The 24,438-nt window shown below is 39.4% G+C and overlaps 2 protein-coding genes across 3 annotated transcripts; one reads left to right on the top strand and one right to left on the bottom strand.

Annotated features, from left to right (window-relative positions):
• Window positions 1–96: 96 nt before the first annotated feature.
• ift140 (intraflagellar transport 140 homolog (Chlamydomonas)) lies at window positions 97–24,275 on the bottom strand. 2 transcript variants are annotated; one of them, XM_077502951.1, is made up of 31 exons: window positions 23,958–24,275; window positions 23,322–23,481; window positions 23,020–23,241; window positions 22,769–22,890; window positions 22,539–22,669; window positions 22,161–22,336; window positions 21,985–22,076; window positions 21,791–21,897; window positions 21,395–21,537; window positions 21,124–21,327; window positions 20,936–21,008; window positions 19,860–19,951; window positions 19,652–19,779; window positions 19,456–19,573; window positions 19,191–19,312; window positions 18,306–18,441; window positions 18,089–18,220; window positions 17,919–17,960; window positions 16,166–16,380; window positions 4,206–4,383; window positions 3,939–4,129; window positions 3,722–3,817; window positions 3,516–3,648; window positions 2,845–2,988; window positions 2,619–2,747; window positions 2,279–2,461; window positions 2,002–2,205; window positions 1,057–1,266; window positions 814–977; window positions 592–733; window positions 97–518 (listed from the first exon to the last, which is right to left on the bottom strand). In XM_077502951.1, exons 2-31 carry the CDS (start codon window positions 23,466–23,468, stop codon window positions 339–341), a joined length of 4,356 nt encoding a protein of 1,451 aa, XP_077359077.1. In that variant the 5' UTR covers window positions 23,469–23,481; window positions 23,958–24,275; the 3' UTR covers window positions 97–338. The 2 variants fall into 2 exon arrangements, with proteins under 2 accessions (XP_077359077.1, XP_077359078.1); XM_077502952.1 differs by lacking the exon at window positions 17,919–17,960.
• On the top strand, window positions 5,167–14,577 carry tmem204 (transmembrane protein 204). Its single transcript, XM_077502956.1, has 3 exons — window positions 5,167–6,222; window positions 7,941–8,096; window positions 13,724–14,577. The coding sequence occupies exons 1-3, from the start codon at window positions 5,943–5,945 to the stop codon at window positions 13,966–13,968; spliced, it is 681 nt and encodes a 226-aa protein (XP_077359082.1). The 5' UTR covers window positions 5,167–5,942; the 3' UTR covers window positions 13,969–14,577.
• Window positions 24,276–24,438: the final 163 nt, after the last annotated feature.

The raw sequence follows: 24,438 nt of genomic DNA, 5'->3' as shown, positions 1-24,438 counted from the left end.
CTAACCATTTTCTTTGTAGAAAAGAATCAAAACATTTATTTACATACAGTTATAGTTCACTCAGGGAACAACATGGATTCCATAGTACATTTTCATATAAAACGTATGCACAAAATTATTTAATAATATTCCAAATTTGCACACACTTGCACAAAACTGTTATCATGAGGTATATCAAAAAATATTGACATATTGATAAATATATTTTTGATATTATTATATTATAGTTCAGCCATGAGGACATTTGTAGCAAAATGTCAGTATGACAACAGCGCCACCCAGTGACACAGTGGGGAAAAAAAGATTTGTTTGATAAGTCTGAGGTGATCATTGGGATTTTAGGGGATATTCAAGTCCTCTTCCACTTCATCATCTTCTTTGTCATTATGCTTGTGATCCCCAGAGTGCAAAACGAGACCCATGTGTTTCTGTAGCGCCTCCAGGCTGGCCTGTTTAACGTAATATCTGATATTTTGCGATGGTACCACATTCTGAAGCTCCTCGAGCTTGCTGTAGGCCTAAGGAAAATATACAGCGAAAGTTAGAATAATTGGGATTTTGTATATTTCTTTATTGTAAATTAATAATTACAGATTTGAAGTTGCCGTTCTGACAGTGATGGTCGATCAGGAATCCAAAAACATCCCCAACCCTGACAGCGACGTCCAACTCGGGTTCCTCCAGTAAGCTTTCACAAATGTTCAGTGCCTCCTCGCCATCTTCTGATTTCAACCTGCGCAAAAGTCAAGAAGCCAAAATAAGAAACGAAAACGAAAACATTAAGTTTGAACGGTGTGCTGCGTATATTCTTACCGGCGTGCGTAGACAAATTTCTTAATGATGGTGATTTTTCGTTGCAGCTCGGCCAGTTTGGCTTCCTGTTGTCCATCTGAGTTTTTTACTTTGTAGAGGCAAGTAACCGCCTCACTCAAAGCATCCAGAGCTTTCTCGTAGTTCTGGTAGTCATCGATTTCCACCTTCAATTTGGTTACAAAAAAAAAAAAAGGTCTGCATCGTTGTACATTTTGTCTTGTCAATAATGGAGCAGTGTGCTACCTGTGCACGGGTTTCATAGAAGCCAGCGAGCAGGTGCAGTGCTTTCCCTTTCGTATAGAAAGTAATGATGGTCTTTAAGATCTCCGGATTTTTCCAGTCTACAGACTGGAGGTAGTTGGCGGCCATGATGAAAAGCTCCTTCTGACGGCAAACGTTGGCAAAAAGTATGATCCTCTCCGTGTCGCCTGATTTCAGGAGTGCCCTCATTGCCTGTTAGAAAAACAAAAAAATGCCAAATTTAAAACTAGACTAAATGCAATTTCTGGAGAAATTGCGTGGGAATGCTGAAAGCTGAATGCTAAGATTTTGAATGCATGTGGAATGCTTATGAAGTAAATTGAGAGATAAATTATGAAATGATGACCTCCTGGTTACTGGACAATGCACTTTATCAACTGTGCCACCAAGCAGTATCAGACACCTGGTAATGATGCTAAGTTATATGTATAGAAGTGGGCGTGGAAAGTGATACTTAGAAAAAGTTCAATGTCTGTCCCATTGAAAATGAATGGGGAAAGGTTGATATTAAATGTCACATTGTGAAAATACTGTAAGTAATGTGGAATCAGACGATATATAGCCCAGGAGGCGTGAATTTTTGAAGCTAGTTGAAATTTGAAAAATGTAAATTGGAAGTATTATGTGGGAGAATACAAATCCCAATAACATATGTGGGCATTCCCACAATAAATAAAGCTGTAAAAGAATAATACATGCCCTGAATTGGTTGGCAACCTGTTCAGGGTGTACCCCGCCTACTGCCCAAAGACAGCTGGGATAGGCTCCAGCACCCCCACGAGCCTTGTGAGGAAAAGCGGCTAAGAAAATGGATGGATGAAAGAATAATCTAGGTCCAATCAGTAAGTTATTATTATTATTAAGTGTTTTTTCACATGTTCTGTGCATTCAAAATGTCTTTCACAAAAAATTCAACGCATTTCTTACCTTGTGCTTGTTTCCAGCTTGCGTGAATTTCTTGGAGGCCAGATGGTAGTTTCCCTGACGCACACAGCACTCGGCTATCTTCTCCAGCAGCTCCTTGTGAGCCTCTTTGGACAAGTCTTTCGAATCCGCCACGGTCATTTTCTCAGCAAGCTCTTCCGTGACAGTCAGGTTCTCATTTACACACAACTCCAGAGCCTGAGGGTACTGAGAACAAGAACACGGTCACATAAAATTCAGTGTATGAAGATGCTGATGGATGTCAACAAGGACCAGGTACTTTCTTGGCTGCAATCAACAGCTCCACAGCTCTTTTATACTGGGAATGTTGAATGAAGAACTCCGAGCAGCGCGCCAGGAGGGCAGGGTCCGAGCTTTCATTCAGATCCTCGGCGACCATCTGAAGCGCTGCGAACTGCTCCGTGGCAAAGGCCACTTCAAGGGCTTTGGAGACGTAACCGGCCTACAGAACCACACGTGACAATGAGGAAAATAAATAATTGTAGCAAATGTAATTCTAATGTAATCTAATGCTGCCCTCTTGTGGAGTGCCACAGAATGCATTCAAGATTGTAAACGGACATGAGGGGCTTCCTAGATTAAACCAACAGTTGACATACTTTGTGGTAGAGCGAAACCGCCCGGTCCATGTGGATGCCTTTCTCCTCATAGTAACAGGCGGCCTCCATCATGTCCTCCGGGTTGCTGAGTAGAGCCAGGTTCATCAGCTGGTCATCCAAATTATTCTCCTATTCAGCGATAAGACAAAACACAGGTCAAGAATTTATCAATAAATACAACAGAATTCTCACCGCTGATCAACATAACAACGAGTAATGAACTCACCTTACAGAGTCGTATGGCGTTGTTGTACGCCTGCGCCCGAGTGTAGAAGTGGACAGCTTGCTTGATGTCCTCGTGACCCTCGTAGTGCCTGGCCAGGTGGTAGGCCGCTGCCCTGTCACCTGTATTGATGGCTATCTCACATGCCTGTCGAATAAATTCATTTAAAAAACTTCAAAGTGGGGTCAAGTTGTGTTTTACAATTTTAAAAATGTGCAGAATTTCACAAGTTAATGTTAAAAATTAGTCAGCTCTTATTATGAAAAGAAAAATGCACTGAGCTGTCACCATTGTCTTACAAACGCAATTATGCCAGATAGTAGTGACAGAAAAATGACCAACACAAATCAATGTCACACATTTTTTAACAGTACAGCACATATTTTTAATTTTAAAACAATTTTATGAATTGTTATGAAATTACCGTATCAATGAATAAAAATGCAACCATTTTTCTATTAGGTTAAAATTTATTCCCACTTTCATGTTAATAAGAGTATGAAAAATTAGAACAAAAAAATTAAGGTATATGTTATTGTAAATTTAGATATAAAATGTGCGATTAATCATGAGAATGATTGAAGTCATGCGATTAATTACGATTACAAATTTTAATCACCTGACACCTCTACTTAAAACTAACCAAATTGTGCATATATCACCAAACGTGTCACCTTTTCAACGTTCCCCATGTAGCAGTGAACTCGAACCAGGGAGAGGTAATCCTGAGCCAATTCGTAGAAGTCTAGAGCTGAATCCATTTCTGATTGGCTCTCCAAATACTGGGCCCACCACTTGTAGAGGTTCCTGCGTTGATTGATTATAGGTTATAAAAAGTATTTGTCCATAAATGTGTCTGTTTACTCTTGAGCGGACATACTTGTCTTTCATCCTGTTCACATAGATCTCCAAAGACAAAGGATCATCCTGAAGCATTCTGGGCACGTCCACTCGATGGGTGTCGGATTTTTCGTAACTGGAACAATGATTTGACAATTTAGGAGGACAATGTAAACATTGTTTTAAGTAGTACACCGTTACAAATAAATAAAAATGCCAATATATAAAAGTAACTATTATCTATAAAAGCAGTTTACTTAGCCAGGGCAGCGCTCTTGTCACCCATGGACTCCAGATAACGAGCGTAATTATAGTAGGTGGTGCGTAGGTGGATGCGATCATGATTCTCCGCGATTTCCAGCGCCTTCTCACATTGACCAGCTGCCTGATAGAGATTGTTGAGAAGGTCATAGCGCTGACAGCTCTTGTACAACCTTTCAGCATCCTCCTGGAAGGAAAGGACAACATCTTGATGTTGGAAAGAAAACAAGGAAAATGTAGCAAATAGCTTCATTTTGTCCTACCAGCATGCCGAGCTGAATGGCCAACGCCGCTATGTGGGCCTCAGGCTCCGGCTCGGCTTCGGCCTCCTTCAGAGCTTTGGCTGCCCTGGCGTTCCCCATATTGCCGAGGCAGACTCGGGCCACATCCACGCGGCGGGTTTTTACACACATGCGCGCCATGTTCTCCCATACTGCTTTGCTGGTGAGAAGAAAAGGCAGGAAGTTGATTACTGCATTTGATTACTCATCAAATAGAACATTAAAAATGATGTCAACAGAGTCTCTTTAATTACAATTAAAATAAATTCAGTCCAACAGACCAGTACCAGTACTCAAAAGTGTGAAAGACTTTTGTGTACCTCTTAATTTTCACTGATCTACGTTAAACGTACAAACAGGAATGCTGAGCCATTTACTGTAAAGAAAAATCACACAAGAAATCTTGAAAATGTTGGATGTATGTAGGATGATTTTGTTAGATTATGATCTTTATAAAAGGCCCCAAATTCCTAACTAAATCAAAATGCTGGACTTCTAAAATTCAGGATGTGTGCAAGAATTTCAATTGAGACTTTCTGACGTAAAATCAACAGCCTGAAACCCTTTTTTGCAATTGCTTCAAGTTCATATTCAAGATTCCTTAGCCATCTGTTCCTGATTTGGCTCCCCCTGCCCCTCCTCATTGCTTTAGCAGATACAGATGTGTGCTGTTTATTAAAGTTGGGCAACAGGAAATAGCCCAAATCTTTCGGGGCCCATGCTGGACAAGGGGGGCAACGTCGTACAGTACAAGCAAGCAACATGTCAGCCAGATAATCCAAGTTGTGTCCAGAAGCTGTCAGAAACAGTCGGTCCTTGTATGGATGCCCGCAAACAATGAGAGAAATACTTGACAATGCAGAGGAGCGGCAACATCTAGAGAGCCAGAAAAGGAAAGACAAGAGAAGGAACAGGTCTACATTTGGCCCCTCTTCCCAGCCTCTTTTCCTCTCAGGAAACACATCCTGTTGCTGGCCGACTGTGGTGGCCAACGTGTTTGTTGCACACAAGAGAGGACTTCAAGTGAACGCCCCCCCCACGCCTCCTCCCGGGCTGCAGACAAAAGAATACACAAGAGTGACGTCCAAGAGGGGGGTCTTTTTGGACATTGGAGTCGCACCGAAACCTTGGCATGCGCGCACATTTAAAGCGGCCGCAAAGGGGTTATGCCATCTGCAACAAATCAACTGTAACCTAATAGAATTTGCTGCGAGGGACAAGAGAGGGGCATCGTGAGAAGGAAGCAGAGGGAGGTGGGTTTAGGGGACTTTTTTCGTTGTCGGTGGTAGTGCATTGCAGAGACTCGATCCTTCTTGTGTACTTTGCACGCACAAGTCGCGATTAGCCAGAAAAGGATTCAAGGAACCAACATCCAAAAGTCAAGCTGCAGCCATCCGGAGCCAGTGGAATGGACCTCGGCGTCTGCTGGATTGATCCGAGCATACCTACGGCGCTGTCAGAAGAGGAAGGCTGAGGATTTACAGACTCGCCAATGAGGATGAACGGAGATGTTCTTTAGCTAAACGTCAAAACAACACCCTCGCCTATTCTGCATTTGCGTAATTGCCAAGCAATCCGCTGGAGGCGGCCGAGGAGGAGGTGGCTCCGAGGAGCCACGGAGCTTCTCCGGAGGACAGGCGAGGGAGCGGGCAGGAGGACGACGAACGGGGGTCGGGACACGAGGGCGGGGGAGGAGGGCCGGCGGGCACCGGGTGTCACATGGCCGTGAAGAGGCTGGTGGCTGCGGCGGTCGTGGTCGCGCTGCTGTCCCTGGTCCTCAACAACGTGGCCGCCTTCACCCCCAGCTGGGTGCTGCAAGCCCTGGAAGATGGGCGCAAGAGGAGCGTGGGACTGTGGAAGATGTGCCCCGCCGGAGGGGAGAGGGGTCGGGAGGACCTCCAGGCGGGGCGAAGGGTTCAACCGGCACAGAGGCAATGTGAGGGTCTGGGATGGGGTTCCGAGTATGCTGGCTATCAAGAATCCCGCAGCTCTGTAAAATGTAAGTGTTGGACACGATAACCCCAGCTGTAATTATTCTGACCAAAAATAGGAACAGAAAATGGATGGATATTGAAACCTATTTTACAAAACTAGTCAAAAAACGGAATTCATACTGTATCAAGTTCATTCATGTACAGTAAATTCTCGAGGGTAAATTTTACTCGAAAGAAGAGTGTTCGGTCCCACTCTAAACAGAGTAACATTTTATAGCAAGTTTTACTCAAAGTATTTTTAGCGTGTTCGAGAGAATTTGCCTATCCTATGAAAAAAACATATTAAAGATTTTTCATTCAGAATTTCAGGGAAGGAGGGATTTTGCCAAAATTTTACTAGTTTACAGTGTTCACTCATTTTCCGCTGGGGTTATGTTCCAAAGAATACCCGCAATAAATGAAATCTTCAAAGTAGTTAACTTTATGTTTTACATTTATTATAAATGTTTTCAGGCTCTAAAACCCCTCACCACAAAGTTTACACTCTTTTTTTTATTGATACATTTACATTTTCTCACATTTCTCTCTTGTTTAAACAGTATCAATGTTCAAACATTCATAAATTTTAGAAAATAGGTACATTACTGTAAAAAAAAAAAAAATGCATGCAAAATTGCACAAAATAAAAATCCGCTATACCGCGAGGCAGCGAAAAGTGAACCGTGTTATAGCGGGGGAACGCTGTATTCAAAAACAACAACAACAAAAAGTTACACAAGGGTTAAGGAACAAACTCTCGACCTTTAGCCTGGGAGATTGCCACTCTACCACCTGAGTTATGCCACTCCTACTTTTTGCTTATATCCAAAAGGAGTTTCGACGATTCTCCCAACCTGAAGTTGTGGATTTGTTCCTCAACCCTTGAGTAACTTTGTTTTTTTCCCATTATTATTATGATTATTATTATTATTATTATTATTAATAATAATAATAATTTTACTCTGCTCCAAGTGTAATATTTTACTGTGTTTACAGTGGGACCAAACAGACTCTGCTTAGAGTAAAATTTACTCTACAGAATTTACTGTCTAATCAACTTGATTTGAATTGTTGGAGTTGTCACAGAATGAGCCATTGACCTAATAAAGCACCATTGACAAAAGTCCATTCAATAACAAGTTTGGGAAACTGCATGTCCACTGCCAACTAAGCACAATGAGGCAGCAGCACAGTGTGATGAAAGAGAAAAAAAAAATACTGCTACAGTACATTGCAGCAGACTCAGGTTTTTGTCATCACTACAAATGTGCAACACTGTAAATAAAAAAATTAAATAAAAGAGTAATATTTACTTGAATTTACTTTTTTCCTCAGAAATTCTCAGTAAATTTACAAGGAGAGTTTTGAGTACATTTTACTAGTTTATTTACAAAAAAAAAAAAATGCTCTGTAAACGTTGAGGAACGAACTCATGACCTTCAGCTTGGGTGACAGCCACTCTACCACCTGAGCCATGCCATGGCTTCTGTGTGTCAAGTGGAATCCTCGTACCCCCAAGAGACCGGTTTTTGGTCTCATGTTGGACAAGGGTGGCATGGCTCAGGTGGTAGCATGGCTGTCCTCCAAGCTGAAGCTCATGAGTTTGTTCCTCAACACTTACGTAAACACACCTTTTCTTTATAATATAATGTACCCCAAACTCTCCTTGTAATATGTGAAGAAGCGCTTGTTTTGCTCATGGCTGTTTAGTGGTATAACACAACTCTCCCCGTGGTCCCTCAAGTGCAGTTCGACATGATGCGGGCGTGTAACCTGATGGCGACCGTGGCCCTGACAGCGGGTCAACTGATCTTCCTCCTGGGCCTGATGGAGCTGCCCTTCATCACGCCAGAATCTCAGTGGTGGGAGGAGGCCATTGCCGCGCTCTTCCAGCTAGCCAGTAAGTACCAAACGTCTGTCAAGTAACTACAACTTACAAGGATACGCTCATAAGAACACAATGCGGTATATGCAGGAAATTCACTCTCACTGGTTAAGAAAAAAAATCTCATTATTACGTGATAAATGAGCCATTGAACTACGTTAAGAAAAAAAAAACTGAAGAAAAGCCTGTATCAACTTCCCAAAGTCTAAGATTTTAGAGCCATGAATGATGATATAAACAAAATAATGAGCTGACTAAGCAGCTCAATCGGTTGAATTGAATCTGCAGTTAGCTTGGCTAACCAGTTCCTTCTGCAACAAAACATTATAGATCATAGATAACAAAACAGGCTTAGTCAAATTTATTTAACATACTGTATCTATTTTCCCTCGCTATTGTAAAAAAAAAAAAAAAAAAAAAAAAAAAAAAAAAAAACAGACTTGAGCTTGAGGTGACAAAATGCTGCACGGCTCCCGCAGAGTGAGGCAGGAGGTGTTTTCAACACTTCTCAGATAGATATTTTCCATTATTTTAAATTGGGTTAAGGTTGATGCAGAAAAATAATAGACTACATAAGGGATCGACCAACAGTATCAATTTGTGACAAAAATATTAAATTGACTAGATTTGATTATATTACAAGGTTTCTGCCCAACAGTGACGACATTATATACCATAATGGGCAGAAATACCTTTCAAAAGCTTGCAGTCACCCGTGTTCTTGTTTTAACAAATTAAAAATGTATACGATGTACTTTGTGATTAATTTAATCTGAACTCCATGAAAAAAAGACAAAAAAGACCAAACCAAACTTGAAAGGGTGAATGTACGTATTAAAACAAGCATTAGATGTTTTGTGAGTCACATAGCCAGCTTGGATAGTCTCCAACCACACCACAACCATGAAGGTTAAGTGTTAGAAAATGGATGGACGTATTGGGAAGCTCACTGGAACAATATGTAGACGAACGTGACATTATTCCCCCCTTTTCGCCATCCTTAACAGTTTCCACTTTTTCCTCACCAAACGTCTCAAGTGTCCCGTTATGGACCTTGTGTACAGGGGCACTGCCATGGGAACAGAAAGTTTTTTTCTGCAAACTTCCCGCAAAGTTAGAAGAGAATCAGGAAGAACTATCCCAAGAGTTGTGTCCCAAGACTTTTGTCCCTACAGTGCATGATGTATGGACACTCAGTCACTTGGCACTGTATCAGTCTGCGGCCTGCACTGGGTCTAAATTTAGACTTCGTCCGAAGCCCGTGAGCCGGAGCTGCAGCGAGCCAGGGAGCGACTGGTGGGCGCCAGGATATCCCTGCTCAGGACGAGGAAATGTCTGTGACTACCTGTTATGCAAACCCCCGAGATGAAGAAGGAAAAAGCCGGGAGGGGGAATGCACGGGAAAGACACTTTTCGACAGGGACTGTGTGTTTGCGTTGTGTGTGTGCGCACTGCCTGGAGATACTTTTGTGTTTGTTTCTGACAAATTCCGTACCGTGACTGAGGATTTTAGAAGTTAAATGCACATAAGCGGGGAAAGTTTCTCACTAGATCAGGGGTCAGCAACGTGCAGCTCTTGAGCCACATTGGGCTCTTTGTGGATCTCTCTCTCTCAAAAAAAAAAAAAGAAAGTAGAATTTTTTTTTTTAATTTAGATTCAATGAATTCATGATTTAGATAAAAATAAATAAAATAATTAAGTATTCAAAAATCACCAGATTCCATATTTTTAATTTGTCAGAAAAAGTGATGAAAAGTAAACAAAAAAAGAGGAAAAGTAGAAAATTATCATAAAATGTCTATGAAATTGCCAAAATTGTCAGAGAATTGAATAAAAAAAGGCAGAAAAGAAAAGTGACTATAAAATATACAAAAACAAAAGCGAGGCAGAAAAATACCATAAAATATCTTTTGAATTGCCAAAAAAAAAGTCTGAAATTTTATTTTTTCAAAAAAAGGAGGGAGAAAAGAAAACTTTCAGAAGTAGATATAAAATGTCCAAAAACAAATTAACATTTTTTTTAAAAAGAAATCAGAAAATGTATTTTTTAAAAAAGAAAAAAAAAAGGGCGGAGGCAGAAAAGAAAATGTTTAAAAAGTAACTATCAAATGTCCAAAAATAAAACAAGAAATCCCGAAAATTACCATAAAATGTTCACAAAATTGTCCCAAAAAAGTCAAAAAATTGATTTAAGAAAAGACTGGAAGGAACATTTTCAAAAATTAAGCATAAAATCTCCAAAAAGACCATAAAATGTTCACAAAATTACCAAAAATGTCATAAAATTGATAGCAGAAAAGGCAGACAAAAATGTCAAAACTAGTAATAAATGTTTTTTGGCTCCAGACACATTTTTTGTTATTTATTTGGCCTAAAATTGCCTATTTGACAGTAAAGGTTGCTGACCCCTGCATTAGATGAACTACCCTTCTTTATCACAAGCATTTTTTTTTTTTTTTTGCCATTGATTGTCATTATCTGAGGACCTTGATTAGAGAGTTGACAGCCACACCCTCAAATAACAGTGAATCGCATTCCAAGTGTTAGTGACCTGGACAAAAGACATGCCTAGTCTAGGAGATCCACATGCGGATATTTATAGCTTTTATGACGATAGTCAGGAATGATCAATGAGACCGTCTTCACAAGTTGACAATACAGTTGAAATAGCACACACCTATTTCCTTTCTAAAATTAGAAAGGCTTCCTGAAAAAAAAAATAGCATCTTGAAAGGTTGGTGTCTGACCATATATGGTGAGCAAAGCAGCTTGAGGATGTTGTTATGTTATGCTTATACTTTTGTGGGAAAAGTTTGTGGAAGGACCTTTGGGATGAACAAGAACATAAATTAGGCACCAGGCCCTCTCATACAACTTTGACCTCACATAAAAGGACTCTAGAGTTTGTAGAAAACATTTGGCAATTTTCACAACAAAAAGTTAAGTGACCTCCCAGGGTCATTAGTAAATAAAAACTTAAACATGTAAATAGCTACCTCTGGTTTTCTACAGTAAATAAAGTTTTACAAAATTTCAAAATGTCTGTTATCTTAGTGTTAATTTCAAACAAAGACAGAAGGTGCAGAAAAGTCCCAGCTTCAGCAGCTCTTATACAGAAAAGTTAACTGAAGTTTTAAAGAAATAGTTCCCTGAATATCGATAATCAACCGATAATCCCTAATAACAATACTGACAGGTATTTAAAAAATAAACTAATACTGTATTGTTGACATTCTTACTGTAGTTAAGTGCAAATCTTAATGACAAATTCCTTATTAAAAAAAAAAAATGCTACAAAGAAATAGATTTTTGCGGAGAGGCTAGAACGGATTAATGGTATTCCCATTTATTTCAAAGGGGAAAGAGGATTTGACATAAAAGTGTTTTAAGTAACAGAATGAATTCAATTCATATTCGTCTTTATACAAGTAGTGAATGGTCTCTGCTTGAATGGAGATATTTTTAAGCCTTATCAACTTCTTTCACCGGAATGTTTTCATTTTGATACGTGCCAACCGTGCCCACAGACTGTGCACTTACAACATTCACGTCCATTCAGTGATTTTTTTTTTTTTTTGCTTTCGTGTTGGCCATTTCACCCCTGGAAGCTGGAATGTGCGTGCTTGTGTCAAAAGTCAGGTTGCATCATAACAGGTCATGGGATAATTACTTGCTACATTTAGTTTTCCACCATCATCTTCAAAATGAATCCTAATCGGGCTTTTTTTCTGTGACCGATAACATCAAACTTCCAGTAAACGTAGGAGCCTGGAAGCCCCGCCGGGTGTGGAGGGGTGGGACGGAAGGATGGAAAGAGGAAGAAGGGGAAGGAAGCTGACGAGATAAGTGCGTGCCAAAAAGAGGTTCACACAGCCCATCCTGGACAGGAGATTATTCATTTTCTTGGATGAGGAGCCAGGCGGGTTAAACGACGAGCCGCTGAGCAAACAGCGTGACGTTCCAATTTGAGCGCTTGACACACACCGATACGCAGAGGCTATTATTCACATCCTCGCTTCAAACAATGACAGGCAACTCGGTGCATGAGGTAGAAGGGGGCGACTATAAATGAACTCCAAGCTTTGATGCAGGAAACCGACTGATTCATACACGGTTTCCACGTTTCCAGTGATTATTTTAGGGAACGTTTGTAAAGTCTTGCAGTGCTCGTTAAACTACTCAACGGGTCAATTTCGGTTTTATGAATGGACCATCTTCATAAGGTAAAAGGTCTAGGAAAGATGTGTTATAGGAGCATGCAGAAAAAGTTCAAAGAATCAGCATGGAATTGAAGACAAAGCAGCGAGAGTTCGAAGAAAACCGTTTTCCAAAAATATAATTGTTCATTTTTAAAGCCTTTATGCGCCAAGAGACTAGTGAAGAGTTTTAAGTCAAGTCAAGTCAAGTCAAGTCAAGTCAAGTCAAGTCAAGTCGTTTTTATTTATATAGCGCTTTCAAACAGCCTTAGACCTCTTTTGTTATCAGATTTTGGTTGGAATCGGTGTAATGCTACAAATGTCATGACAAAATCTTAAATCTTGATTTTCATACCATTTCCCGGCCCACAAAGTAATTGCTCATTAAGTAATTAACAATGGAGCCATTATAGCGGCTGTATATTAAGTACAAATATTGATACTTGGCGAAGGCATATTGATAATCGATTGGGAGACAAAGTATCACGATTTATATGGATATTGTCACACTCCTATTTGGGATATGTAAGTCGTTGCTTAAAATGATCAGTCATTGTTATTTTGGGGAATTTATGTCTATGAAAGATGCCACTGGTATAGGTATTTGGGATTGGTATTTAAAATAGTAAACATCACAATTGGTGGAGGTTTACTTTTAAGGCTAGCTATATTTCTTCTTTTTTTCTTTTATTTAAAATCAAATTTTCCTGTTCAATTGACAGGTATTGATTTTATTTAAGTAATGTACTCCTCATTTTTTAATTAATGTATTATTTTCATTAATATTATCATTAATAATATTTTTTACTAGATATATATCGTCACACTCCTATTTGGGATATGTAAGTTGTTTAAAATGATCAGTCATTGTTATTTTGGGGAATTTTTAATCTATGAAAAATACTAGTGGTATAGGTACTTGGTATTGTTATTTAAAATAGTAAATATAATTGGTGGAGGGTTACTTCTGAGGCTAGCCCTGTCTTTTTCAGTTTTTTTTGTTTTTTTTTGTTTTCTATAATAATTTTTCCTGTTCTATTGACAGGTATTTTTTTATTTAAGTAATATATTCCTCATTTTTTAATTAATGTATTATTATTATTATTATTATTATTTTTATTTTTTTTTATTCCTCATTTTGCTCTTTTTTTCCCCATGTTTTAAGACCAGTCAGGCAGTGGGTGCAGAGACACAGAAAAAAAAAAAAAAAAAGTTCCAACAACAAACAAGTTACCGGGGTGGGAAATGTGTAATCGCATGGGCGGAGGATTTCGGGAATCAAACACAATATGGCAGTAAAAATAGCCATCAATGAGTAACCGTGTAAAACAAACGTCAGAATATGCAGCCAGTGGAATGTTTGTCTGGAATGTTTGTAATTCTTTGCGGTTTAGTCAACTCACTCGCCAAAACTGATTCAATTGTGTTTCTTTGCGCCCGTGTAGGTTTTGTGCTGGTGATTGGACTGGTGACCTTCTACAGGATCGGGCCTTACACGCAGCTGTCCTACTCCTGCTATGTAGACATCGCCGCGTGCCTGCTAGCCACCACGGCGGCGGCCATGCTCATCTGGAACATTTTACACCGGCGTGACGATTGCCTGGCGCCGCGGGTCATCATCATCAGCCGCTCGCTGACGTCCCCGTTCCACCCGCGCCTGGACAATGATTACGTGGATTCGCCGTGTTGAGCAGAAAATCCCCCCGCGCCGTCTCATCAACCCGCAATATACACCCACCTGCGTGCGTTTGGTTTTATAATCCACGACCCTTGGACGTCTGCGAAGCAGAAGATCAAGCTGGACCTTGATTGTTACATGTGCACTTACTCAAGAATGGATTGAAAATCAGAATAACAGAATACCTCGTTTTTCTTTTCCCCATCATCTTACAGCATATCGAAATGTAATGTTGATATATCTTTTGTAGGTTAAAAACATTCTAGTCAACCTAGAAAGATTTCTTAATGGGTGAAATCAATATTTAATAGGAAACTTGCATTTTAAGCTTTGTGACAACATGCACTTCTACATAAAAAGCAGGCAAGAGCTGAACCACACATCCATAATTTTTGCAATTCATGTAATCCACTTAGAAGTCTGCTTGTTCGTGGTACATCCATATATTAATTTAATATTAGTAAACTGTATAAAACACAGTGCTATCATTTAAGTGTAGTATTATTTGGGATTATTATATCATACATCTATAAAGAAACCCAGTGGATCTTCCATATTTTCAAACGGGGGTAAATACAAAATAGTATCTATAAATTCAATAAATTTGAAAGTCAAGTGTGATGGTTGTCATGTTTTATCATTTTACATAACTTTTTTTGTAATCGTAACTTCTGTTGTGATGTTTTTATTAGGACTGGGGATTAATCAATCCAATATTGATTAATTATTGAACATCAATTCTTCTTCAATATCAAGACATGATAAAAAATTCCACAAACATTAAATTCCGAATAAAATTTCGTAAAGGCAGTAGCAACTGGTTAAATTATTTAGTTTTTAAATAAAAGTAACGTGTTATAATCACTAAGTGTTACACAAACATTGATAGAATTATAATAACTCAAATTCAATAATTGTAAATAGAAATAGAAAATATTCTGAATTGTCTTTCAAAAATATAAGAAAATACTTTTAAAGGGACACTTGACTCATTGAGCCATTTTCAGCAGTAAAAAGTTAATATTTTTTTCCAAAATTAATTTGATAACCATTATTCATGTACAATTAATACCTTAATTAATTTTGTCATTACCCGTTTCCTCAGCACAGGTGATGTCAACTTCAAGTTGATAGCAAGTGGAAAAATGTGTTTTTAAAGGCATCATTTGTTCATGAAAAATCATGACGTTATCACATGAATATGTGAACATTAAATTTCAGGGGGAAAGAGATATTAAAATAATCCACTTATGAATGAAAATCAGGCTCGAAAAGGAAATGGATTCGATATCGATCATTCAATTTTTTTTAAAAGCAGCCCTAGTCTTTATGTTTACATATATTTGACTATTCATATTACTGGGTCACCTCTTTTAAATTGCAATGTGAAGGCGAAAAGACAGTAAGTGGGTGATAACCCTGCAGGTCAAGGACAACATGAATGAGAGGAAATTGCAGAGTCTGGAATACAGACATTCCAGCCTCTATCTGATATTGCTGCTTCATTCTGACGATTTCTACCAAGCAATTCAACAATGACATTAAGTCCAGCTGCACATGCACTTATATGACGAAGATAATTCGTGAGAAAACTCTGACGCTCATTCTAATTTGTTTTTTTCCCCAATAATGTCACACTGGGGAATTCGTGACGAGCATGTGAAAGGTGGATGTTTGCATTAATCAAACACAATGTCGATCGCTTTGAAAAGCGGTAAAAATAGCCATCAATGAGGAGCTGAGTAGAGCTGTCATCAGATCCATTAAAATCTATGGAATATCCGCCTAGTGGGATGTTTTTCCCACCTGATTGTTTCAATGTGATTTTTCCCGTTTGAGAAGTTCTAATTAAGTTGATTCAGAGTGCATTTTAGGTTTATCTTGAAAAATCATCAGAAAGCCCAATAACTTTTTATGGGGAGTGTACGACTAAAAATGGAATACGATTTATGAAGCAGAATAATGATGACAACTCTGAATGGACTGAAAAACGTTATGAAGTCACTTTGTGAATCAAAAACAACCTCCTGACTATTGTGGAGCCAATCAGAGTCAAGGCCGAACATAACAATACACTCCCTGTTGGTCTTCAGTCAAGTCTTTGAATTAAAGTCCTTGTGGACCGGACCGCCAAAGAACACGATGACCTGATAAAAGTGGGAAGTACGCAACCCTGTGCTGACAGATTGCGCTTGAGCTGACTTCTTACCTCTTGATGAGTTTGATGGACTTGAAGGCTTCGTCCATGTGGCCGACGGTGAGGTAGAAGCTGAAGTTGAGCATGGCGTCGCGGGTGGACTTGTCGCAGTTTTCCAGGCCTTCAAAGTCCCTGAGCGCTCGCCGGGAGACCATTTGGGGGAAAAATGCAACGGAGCCTCGGGATGGCTGGCTCTGATTTGCTGGCGCTGATGTGGCTGAAACCTCCTTGAAAAAAACAAGCAAAAAGCAAGTTTGAATGAATGAATGAATGAATGAATGAATACTGTAGGTTTTTTTAGCTTATACAAGTGAAATTAATACAATGTGCCTGGTATTCAAAGCACTTCCCTTTTTCCACATTTTGCTATTTTATTGTAGAGATGAGCGAGTACCGATACCAAGTACTAGCCAGTCAATACCAGGTCTTATTTCAAGGTATCGTTACTCGCGACAGCAATCGATATGAGTATCAGCCATCCCTCTTGTGGCCGATCGAACAAGAAATTAGAAAATTGCCATTAATTTACTCCCAAAGACCTATTTATACGTTTTTTGTTTTTTTGTGCCAGAGCATACAGAAGGCTTTGATGCAGCCTCTCAACTGCAGAGAATGGGTTTTTGCTTCCTCGCAAAAGCCTGATGATTTTGTGCTAACACTGACTGCGATTTTGAACTGTTTAGAATTCCCTCCACTTTTTAACCAACAGTTCCAAAGTATGATGCTGCCACCATGCTTCACTGTAGGTATGGTGTGTTCTGTTTGTGATGAGCAGTGTTGCGTTTGCACTATACATATCTATTGGAATGGTCATTATGAATTTAATTCATATGGATTATGAACAGTTTAAAAAGGTAGTCAGCGTCATCGTGTGCAGGAAAAAATGTTGGGAAAATGTATTTGGGGTTAACATAGGCACTCAAAAATAAATACAGTGTTCCCTCATTTATCGCAAGTGTTACGTTCCAAAAACTACCCGCGACAATGGAAATCCACGTTAATTAAAAAATAATAATAATAATAAATACCATTACATTTTGTATATTTTTTTTTCATTAATCATATATGGTCTTTTTTCATTTACATTCATTTTTTCAATTAAAAGTATGTTGTTTTTTTTAATTTACTTATTATAGTACACAGCACAGTATAGATTTTTTCCATTTATTATATTTATGTTTTTTCGTTCGGGTATGATTTTTAGTTTATTATGAACGCTTTTTAATTCATCGTTTTGTTTTATTTTTTTCCGTTTACACTCATTTTTTTTCCATTCAAAGTTTTTCTTTTTTTTAAGTTTACTTGTTATGCAGCGCAGTATATATTTTCTATCTCTGGAATGCAATGGCGTGGCGTGACGGGCCAGACACCGTTGGAAAGGTCTCGTCGAGACGAATCCACAGATGTCCGTATGTCTCTGGTCGGACGTAGCGTTAGAGAGATACGGCCACACAAAGACCACAAAAATAAACAAACCAAAAAGCATGTTGTATTTAAAAAAAAAAAAAAAAGCACGCTGTAAAAAATCCGTGAGGGAACACTGTATCTTCAATTTTTGAATAAGGCTGTAACATAACAAAATGAGGAAAACGTGAAGTTCTGTTTTTTGGGATGAACTGTGTACATTAGAGGATTGGGCAGGAGTCAAAGCAAACTACAGCGTTGTAATAAACAAAGCTATATTCACCATACAGGGACACTTCTGTACCGCCGGGAAGTGAAAAATGTTTAGTTTTCTAAAGGAAAGGCACAGACAGGCACTTACTTGTGATTGAAAGACACCACCCCTCCGCTGGGGCGTGTTAGACTAAACAGTCGCACATTAGAGTAGTGGTGGGTGCAAAGGAAAATACATGTTTAACATAGATTTTCACATAGACGCAGCGTGTCTAAGAAGATGCAAATCATGAAGAAATTGATCAACAAGAGTTTCACCTTGCAGCTGAAATAATAGTAAGGCACGTCAAGAGCAAGGAGGGCCTGCAGGCCTGTCGGTTTAGGGTAGCAATCTTGCAAGAGGAGGCCATGTTCCTGAGTAGAGAAGAGGGTAACCACCGACACGTCCACCTGGAAAAAAAAAAACAATGGAAGGACAGAAATAAAACTTTAACATGACTTTAAAAGCTGATTTAGACTTGGATGTTAACCTTACCGTGTCCCAGTAACCGGATGATGAGGTTTCAGAGCTGACCGGCACAGTCTCACACACAAAGAGTCGAGGTTCACTCTCGTCCCAGAAGTGCGATACGGGGCATCGGCCACAAAGGTCGCTCGCTTGAAAGTGCTGGCTGAAGAACAAAAAAAAAGTTGGAATCATTGCACATGGCAAAAAGTTTAAAAAAAAATAAAAATAAAAAACTTTTTTTCCCCTCATTTTTTGCTCAATAATAAAAATATTTTTTGCATTAGAAAATTAAGGAAAACTTTTTCTTAAGACATTACAACTAATATTAAGGGGAAAAAATACTCATAGCAAGCTCAAATAATGAAGTGCCGAAGATGACAACCAATGACAATTTCTCAATTGAGAAATTAGGGGAAAACATGCCAATTACATTTTGAACACGGCTGTTTTTGTTTTCAAGCACATTTCAAATACATTACATAAGTAAATGTCAACTGCTTTGCTGAATCAGGACTACTAGAATGCAAAACCGAACAATACAGTTTAACATGCCCAAAATGCAGATTAGCAAAACATAAAAAAAAAAAAACAAAAAAAAACAAACAAACACAAATCATAAGTCGTGAAAGCATGACATGAGGACATGTGGATGGCTCTGCTGAATCTAAACAAATTCTACTAATTTTTTTTTTTTATGTTATTTTAAACCAATTACTGTGTTACTGTGTTAATTACCATTACTGTGCGATTTATATACTAGTTTTAAGAATTATTGGCAAGCAAATTTTGCTTACACACTGGCATACTTTTTTTCCTTTGTCAAAATTTTTGCTATTTTTTTAGTATGGCTTTTTTTCAGTATATAATTATATGAAAAATAGTATATATTCAAGCAAATACATGTTTAGTTACCTTTCATTTTCTTCAGTCTGTGAGATCCCACTGGATGGTCTGCCAGTGAAGAAGTCAAAGTGTGCCACGGTGTCCATTTCAATGTCATAGAAGTACACTTTTTGGTCGGGTCGACCGTTCACCTAAAGAGGAAAAAGAAATCAATTTAGAACAGCGAAAGCAGAGGAGGGGGGGGGGTCAATGACTGTCTGTATGAGATCTGTGTACATATTTGTGAAATTATAGTTAAATAGATGAAGAATAAGAGTGGCTTTTGTTTATTCACCTGTGTGATTAAGATGCTGACTTGGCTGCCATTGGCGTTACACTTGACTGACCGCAGGGCTCCCAGATTAGGAATTTGGTCCATCAGGTTCTTGGCATTGCAGTGAGCTTTAGCATCTCTATAAAAACACATTGGTACACACATATATGGACAAAGAAGTATATTACTTTTTAGACTAACATCACCGTTCACGAACCTCCTGGTGAGATCGAAAACTCTGATATGCGATGTGTCTGTGCCGACCACCAGGTAAGACTGGCACACACTGAGGAGCACCGGGTTGCCTTCCACCTTGGAGAAAGTCAAGAGCTGTTTCACTGTGCCCTAAACGTGAAAAATTGGGTGTTTAGAGAATTGAATTACTAAATTAGTGAACGACATTTTTATAAAGTGGGTCAACAAACCTGTGGTGTGCGGATTTGGACTCTACTAGGTTCTACTGTGTAGAGGTTCTCAGCATGTACAGCTACTACATGGGAGTCACAAGAGAACGATCCTAGGGAAATCAGCAGAGGAAAAAATTGTAAATAAGAGATTAATAGCTGATTTAACCAGTAGGGATTTAATTTTCACAAGGCATGTTTTGGCCCTTCTATGTTTAAAATCCACACTTAGGGTCAGATGAAGAGGAAAATAATATGCTTGTGAACCGAGTCAATATGTGGAAGAACTCAACGTGTGCTTGTATTAGCAAGTAAGTCCTCAATATTAAATATTATATCCAAATATCCAAAAAAAAACAACGGTGCCAGCCGATTTGGAGCATTTTCACTCATCTTTTAAAGCAAACAGAATATTGTGCGGTATGATGACATAAATACGGTGGAAACCATATGAAAGATTGGATTCCATTCTTTCATGAGAAAAAAGGTATGTTTCTACCTTATTCCGTTGTTCAGTAATCACCATTTGAAATTAGGTCATTTGAGTGACATAAGCGAAAATACAAAAATATTAAGAGAAAAACAAGCTTTTTGTCAAAAGATGCATTTTTTTTGCACAACAGTGACTTTGACGCTGATATATTTTTTGTTTAGTGACAAGGCAGTGCTGTACAAGACGTTGCGCTGCCCATTGAGAGAAAAAAAAAACAAACATAAAATAATAAACGTAAATTAACGTTTTTGGCGGCATTCATTAGGATTTTAGAATACGTCATTAAACATTTTTGGAGGTGAAAGAATTAACAGGGATTATAGGTGTTTATATGCATTGCTGTAATGTACAAAAGCACAATACTGTGCTCTTTTTTTTTTTTTTTTTTACTTTTTTTGTAACCTTTGTTTGTATCGCCAACCTCCCCACAATAACGTGATAATTATCATACTGTGAATTTCATATCACGATATCGTATCGTGATGTTTGGATATCGTTACATCCCTATTAATCACACAATATTAGCTCTCTTAAAATTGGACAATTTAAAAAAAAAAAAAAACAGCATCGAGAACACCTTTAGTCTGTGGTGTTGTAGATGTACCTTTATTATGTAGGGCAGCCCCCGACATCTCAAAAACAGTGACCTGTTTGCCGCTCCAAACGGTTGCAGAATCCTGTCAGGATGGAAACATAAATACAATTTTTTTAAAGCATCTGTCTGGTAAAATTCAACACAGTACAAACTTTCACAGACAGACTCGCCTACATCACATGAAGTCCGATGCTTACTTTGGTCACGCACACTCCCTTGATGTGCATTTCGGACTGCAGAGCCAAGTGCAGCCCCGTGTGGAACTGCGTGATGCTCAGCTGGGTCGGCGTCAATTGCACCGCTGCCACCTGCTGGCTACAGTGGGCTGACATCACGTGCTCGTGCAGGATCACCACCGTGTTGGAATTGTTGGCCGCCAGCAGATTCAGACTGGTGCCCCACTGAAAGGCAAGCACGTGTCTTATATTTATTTACCCCCGACAAGAAATAAAAACGTGTTAGGAGTACCTGCAGTTGAGTGACGTTGCCTTCTATTTCCGTGGGTGTCTGAAGCTTCCACTGGGCTTTCGTGTCACCTCTGCTGCCGTTCGTTTGCACCGCCATCTTCCACATTGCTATGCGTCCATGAGTGGTGCCAGCAGCAAGAATTTCTAGAAATAAAGGGTAATAACTCATTATATGGTGCTATCTATTCATTTTCATACCACATATCCTCATTCGAGTTGTCAAAGAGTAATTTTAAATTAACACAATAAACATTTTACTTTGGCTTGAGTATTTTTGTTAGAAAGAAACACTACTTCCACTCCTTTCCATTGAGTAGGAAATAATAGGTGAAGGGGCAGAACATTCATGGCAGACAAACAAAACAATGCAAGCTAAGTCAAACAAATCATTACTGACCTTTCCCTGTACAGTAGGAAACACAGTTGATCATCTCGCCCCTCTCAAAGCCCAGCGTCTCATCAAGAGACAAGGCGTAGTTTTCGTTTCGCTCGAGATCCCACAGCCTACAAAACCAAATCAGGACAGAATGTCACATGATTGACCAATAAGTGTTTATGCGCTTCATTTGGTGATTGCACAGTATTGCCGACCTGATGACTTGCTCCCCTGTCGCTGTGACAACGAGACCATTTTGGGCCCACACGATGTCGACGCTTTGGCCGCTCTTACTGCTCAGTTTGACCTTGAAAATTTTTTGATAAGAGAGCAATGTAAAATGTGTGGACAGTAGGTGGCATGAAGTAAGTTTTTTGTCTGTTGCGCATACCTTTTGGAATTCTTGGGCATCCCCCTCCGTTCCCAGAGTGTACTGTGACAGCATCATAGTGTCAGTGATTACAGTAAGTACATCCCTGGTCTCCAGGTACAACATTTTCTTGATGGCGCTGTCCATACTGAGGAGCATGCTTGTTTTGCCATGCTCATCCACACTGTGTACCTTACCTATAAAGATGAAGATGATTTGGATCAGTGGTTCTCAAATGGGGGTCCGCAAAATCATTTACAAAATAAATTGCCTTTGCACTTTTTTAGCTTCAAGGTACTCAAATGCTTAAACGCTGTAGCAATTGTCTTCAAACAAGCATTTAGAAATACATTTTTAAGTTCACTTCATAAGGTTTTTAAAAATTAGCCTTGTACTTACCATTTGCAGTGCTGACATAGAAAGCAAGGCCTTCCTGCGGGCCCACCTTGAGAGGTGCTCCCTTCCAGCTGAACATGTCCAAAGCGTTTTCATCTCCACTCACTGACGCACGGGCCAGAGTTTTCACATCACTGTAAAAACAAAACAAAACAAAACAAAACAAAGAAAAAAAGAAAAACTTAAACATATTTTTTTCTACCCACAGTTATCTAGCTATCCTGTTTACTCACTCTCCAGGCAAAGCAGGTTTGAATATGCAGCAAGTGATGGGGGAGTTGTATGCGTGCTTCACTTGATGGTTCCCTTGAAGTCTCCCTCTAGCATCCACCTTCCAAACAGCTAACGTTCCACTCTGACGTTACATGAATGTAAACGCGATTTAATTTCATCTAATTAGCATTCTGAAAAACAACTAACTATTCATACAAGTCCCAAGCTACCAATTGAGAATCACTGAGAAAGCACTTCAAAAGACACTGACCTGGTCCCCAGTTACCAAGCGACTTCCCGAGCTACTCCACTCCAGCAGCGTGATGTGTGCCGTGTGCGTGCTCGTGAGGACGTTTTGATCCCCGGAAGGGTGCAACAGAAGCAGCACTTCGCCATTCTCCCAGCCCAGAGCCAACACTGGCTTGATGGGATGCCAGCAAAGCATTGTGGGCCGGTGAGGACGTTCAATGTGGCAGCTCTCCACACGCTCGCCCTGCGTTTGGAAAGGTATTTGTTTAGATAGACAGACAATTTGAGAAAGAAATACATTCGCACAACCATACTCCTGTTTACCTGCTGTAAGTAGATGTTTACATTTCCTCCAGTGGTAGCTTTTCGTGAGGCCACAGCCAGTATGGACAGGGCCGAGTGCCACATCAAGTGAGAGGGCTCCTCACAATTTTCAGGGGTCTCAACACGGTGGTCGAAATACACCGCCATGTCCTCAATGTACCTAAGTGAGTAGGGGGAAGATGACAGATATTTGGGATGCCAATTCCAAACAAGAAGGCAGCAGCTTTGGTTCGAACCATGATCCTCAGAACTATGAGGAAGAAATGCGATCCACTAATACATCATGATGCCCTACAAATGTGTGTTTTTTTAATAATAATTTATTTTGTGTTCAACTGTAGCTGCAGTACAGGTATGTGATACTTTATTTGATTGACACGCCTTGCACTGATGGGGCAAGTTAGCATCCTCTTGCTGCTGGCGCGTCAACAACTCTGTGGGAATTTTCGTCTTTATTTTTGATGATTACATTTTCATACACAATGCCGTAATGCAATATTATGAGTGTGTAATGATAACATTGGTGTTCACGAATCACAACCATAGTGATAGAAAAAAATATATAGGCTACGCGAAAGTGCTACTGAGTTTATTGGCCTAGTTTAAAATTTTACACAGATGAGTAAACAAACATACCCTAGATAGCGTCTTTCCTTCCCAACGGTGTTTCCGAAGTTTCGTTTTTTTGGAGGAAATCTACATCTAGAGAGCTAGCTCAACAAACGCTCTCCAGGCGGCATCCATTTTGGATTTCCTACCTCGGCTAGCTAGCTTGGATACATTATCCAAACTTAGCCTAAGCCTTCCATAGCGGTTTGGTAAACAACAGGCCAGGACGCGGGTTTTTTTTCCCTAAGACTTGCCAAACCCTTGAAAATTATCTGTTAATTTCCAAACGTTCTTGAAAAAAATTCTCGCCTGTGTGTGGCAATAAGAGCGTCCCTGACAGTTGCCCCTGACAACATCCGAGGTTGAACTGGAGGAGGAGTTACGGAAATCAACGAACATGACCGAAGTATTACGAGACACGAGGATGTTGCTGATTTCAGTCCTGTTGTACTGTACTCAGTTTTTATCATCCCAAGTTAAGTATATTTTATCCTCACATATTATTACA

This window comes from Festucalex cinctus, chromosome 17 (assembly GCF_051991245.1).
Source record: "Festucalex cinctus isolate MCC-2025b chromosome 17, RoL_Fcin_1.0, whole genome shotgun sequence".
In the NCBI taxonomy this organism is placed as follows: Eukaryota; Metazoa; Chordata; class Actinopteri; order Syngnathiformes; family Syngnathidae; genus Festucalex; species Festucalex cinctus.
Note: the sequence above shows the minus strand (reverse complement) of the source record. Positions and strands in the feature narration are given on the sequence as shown.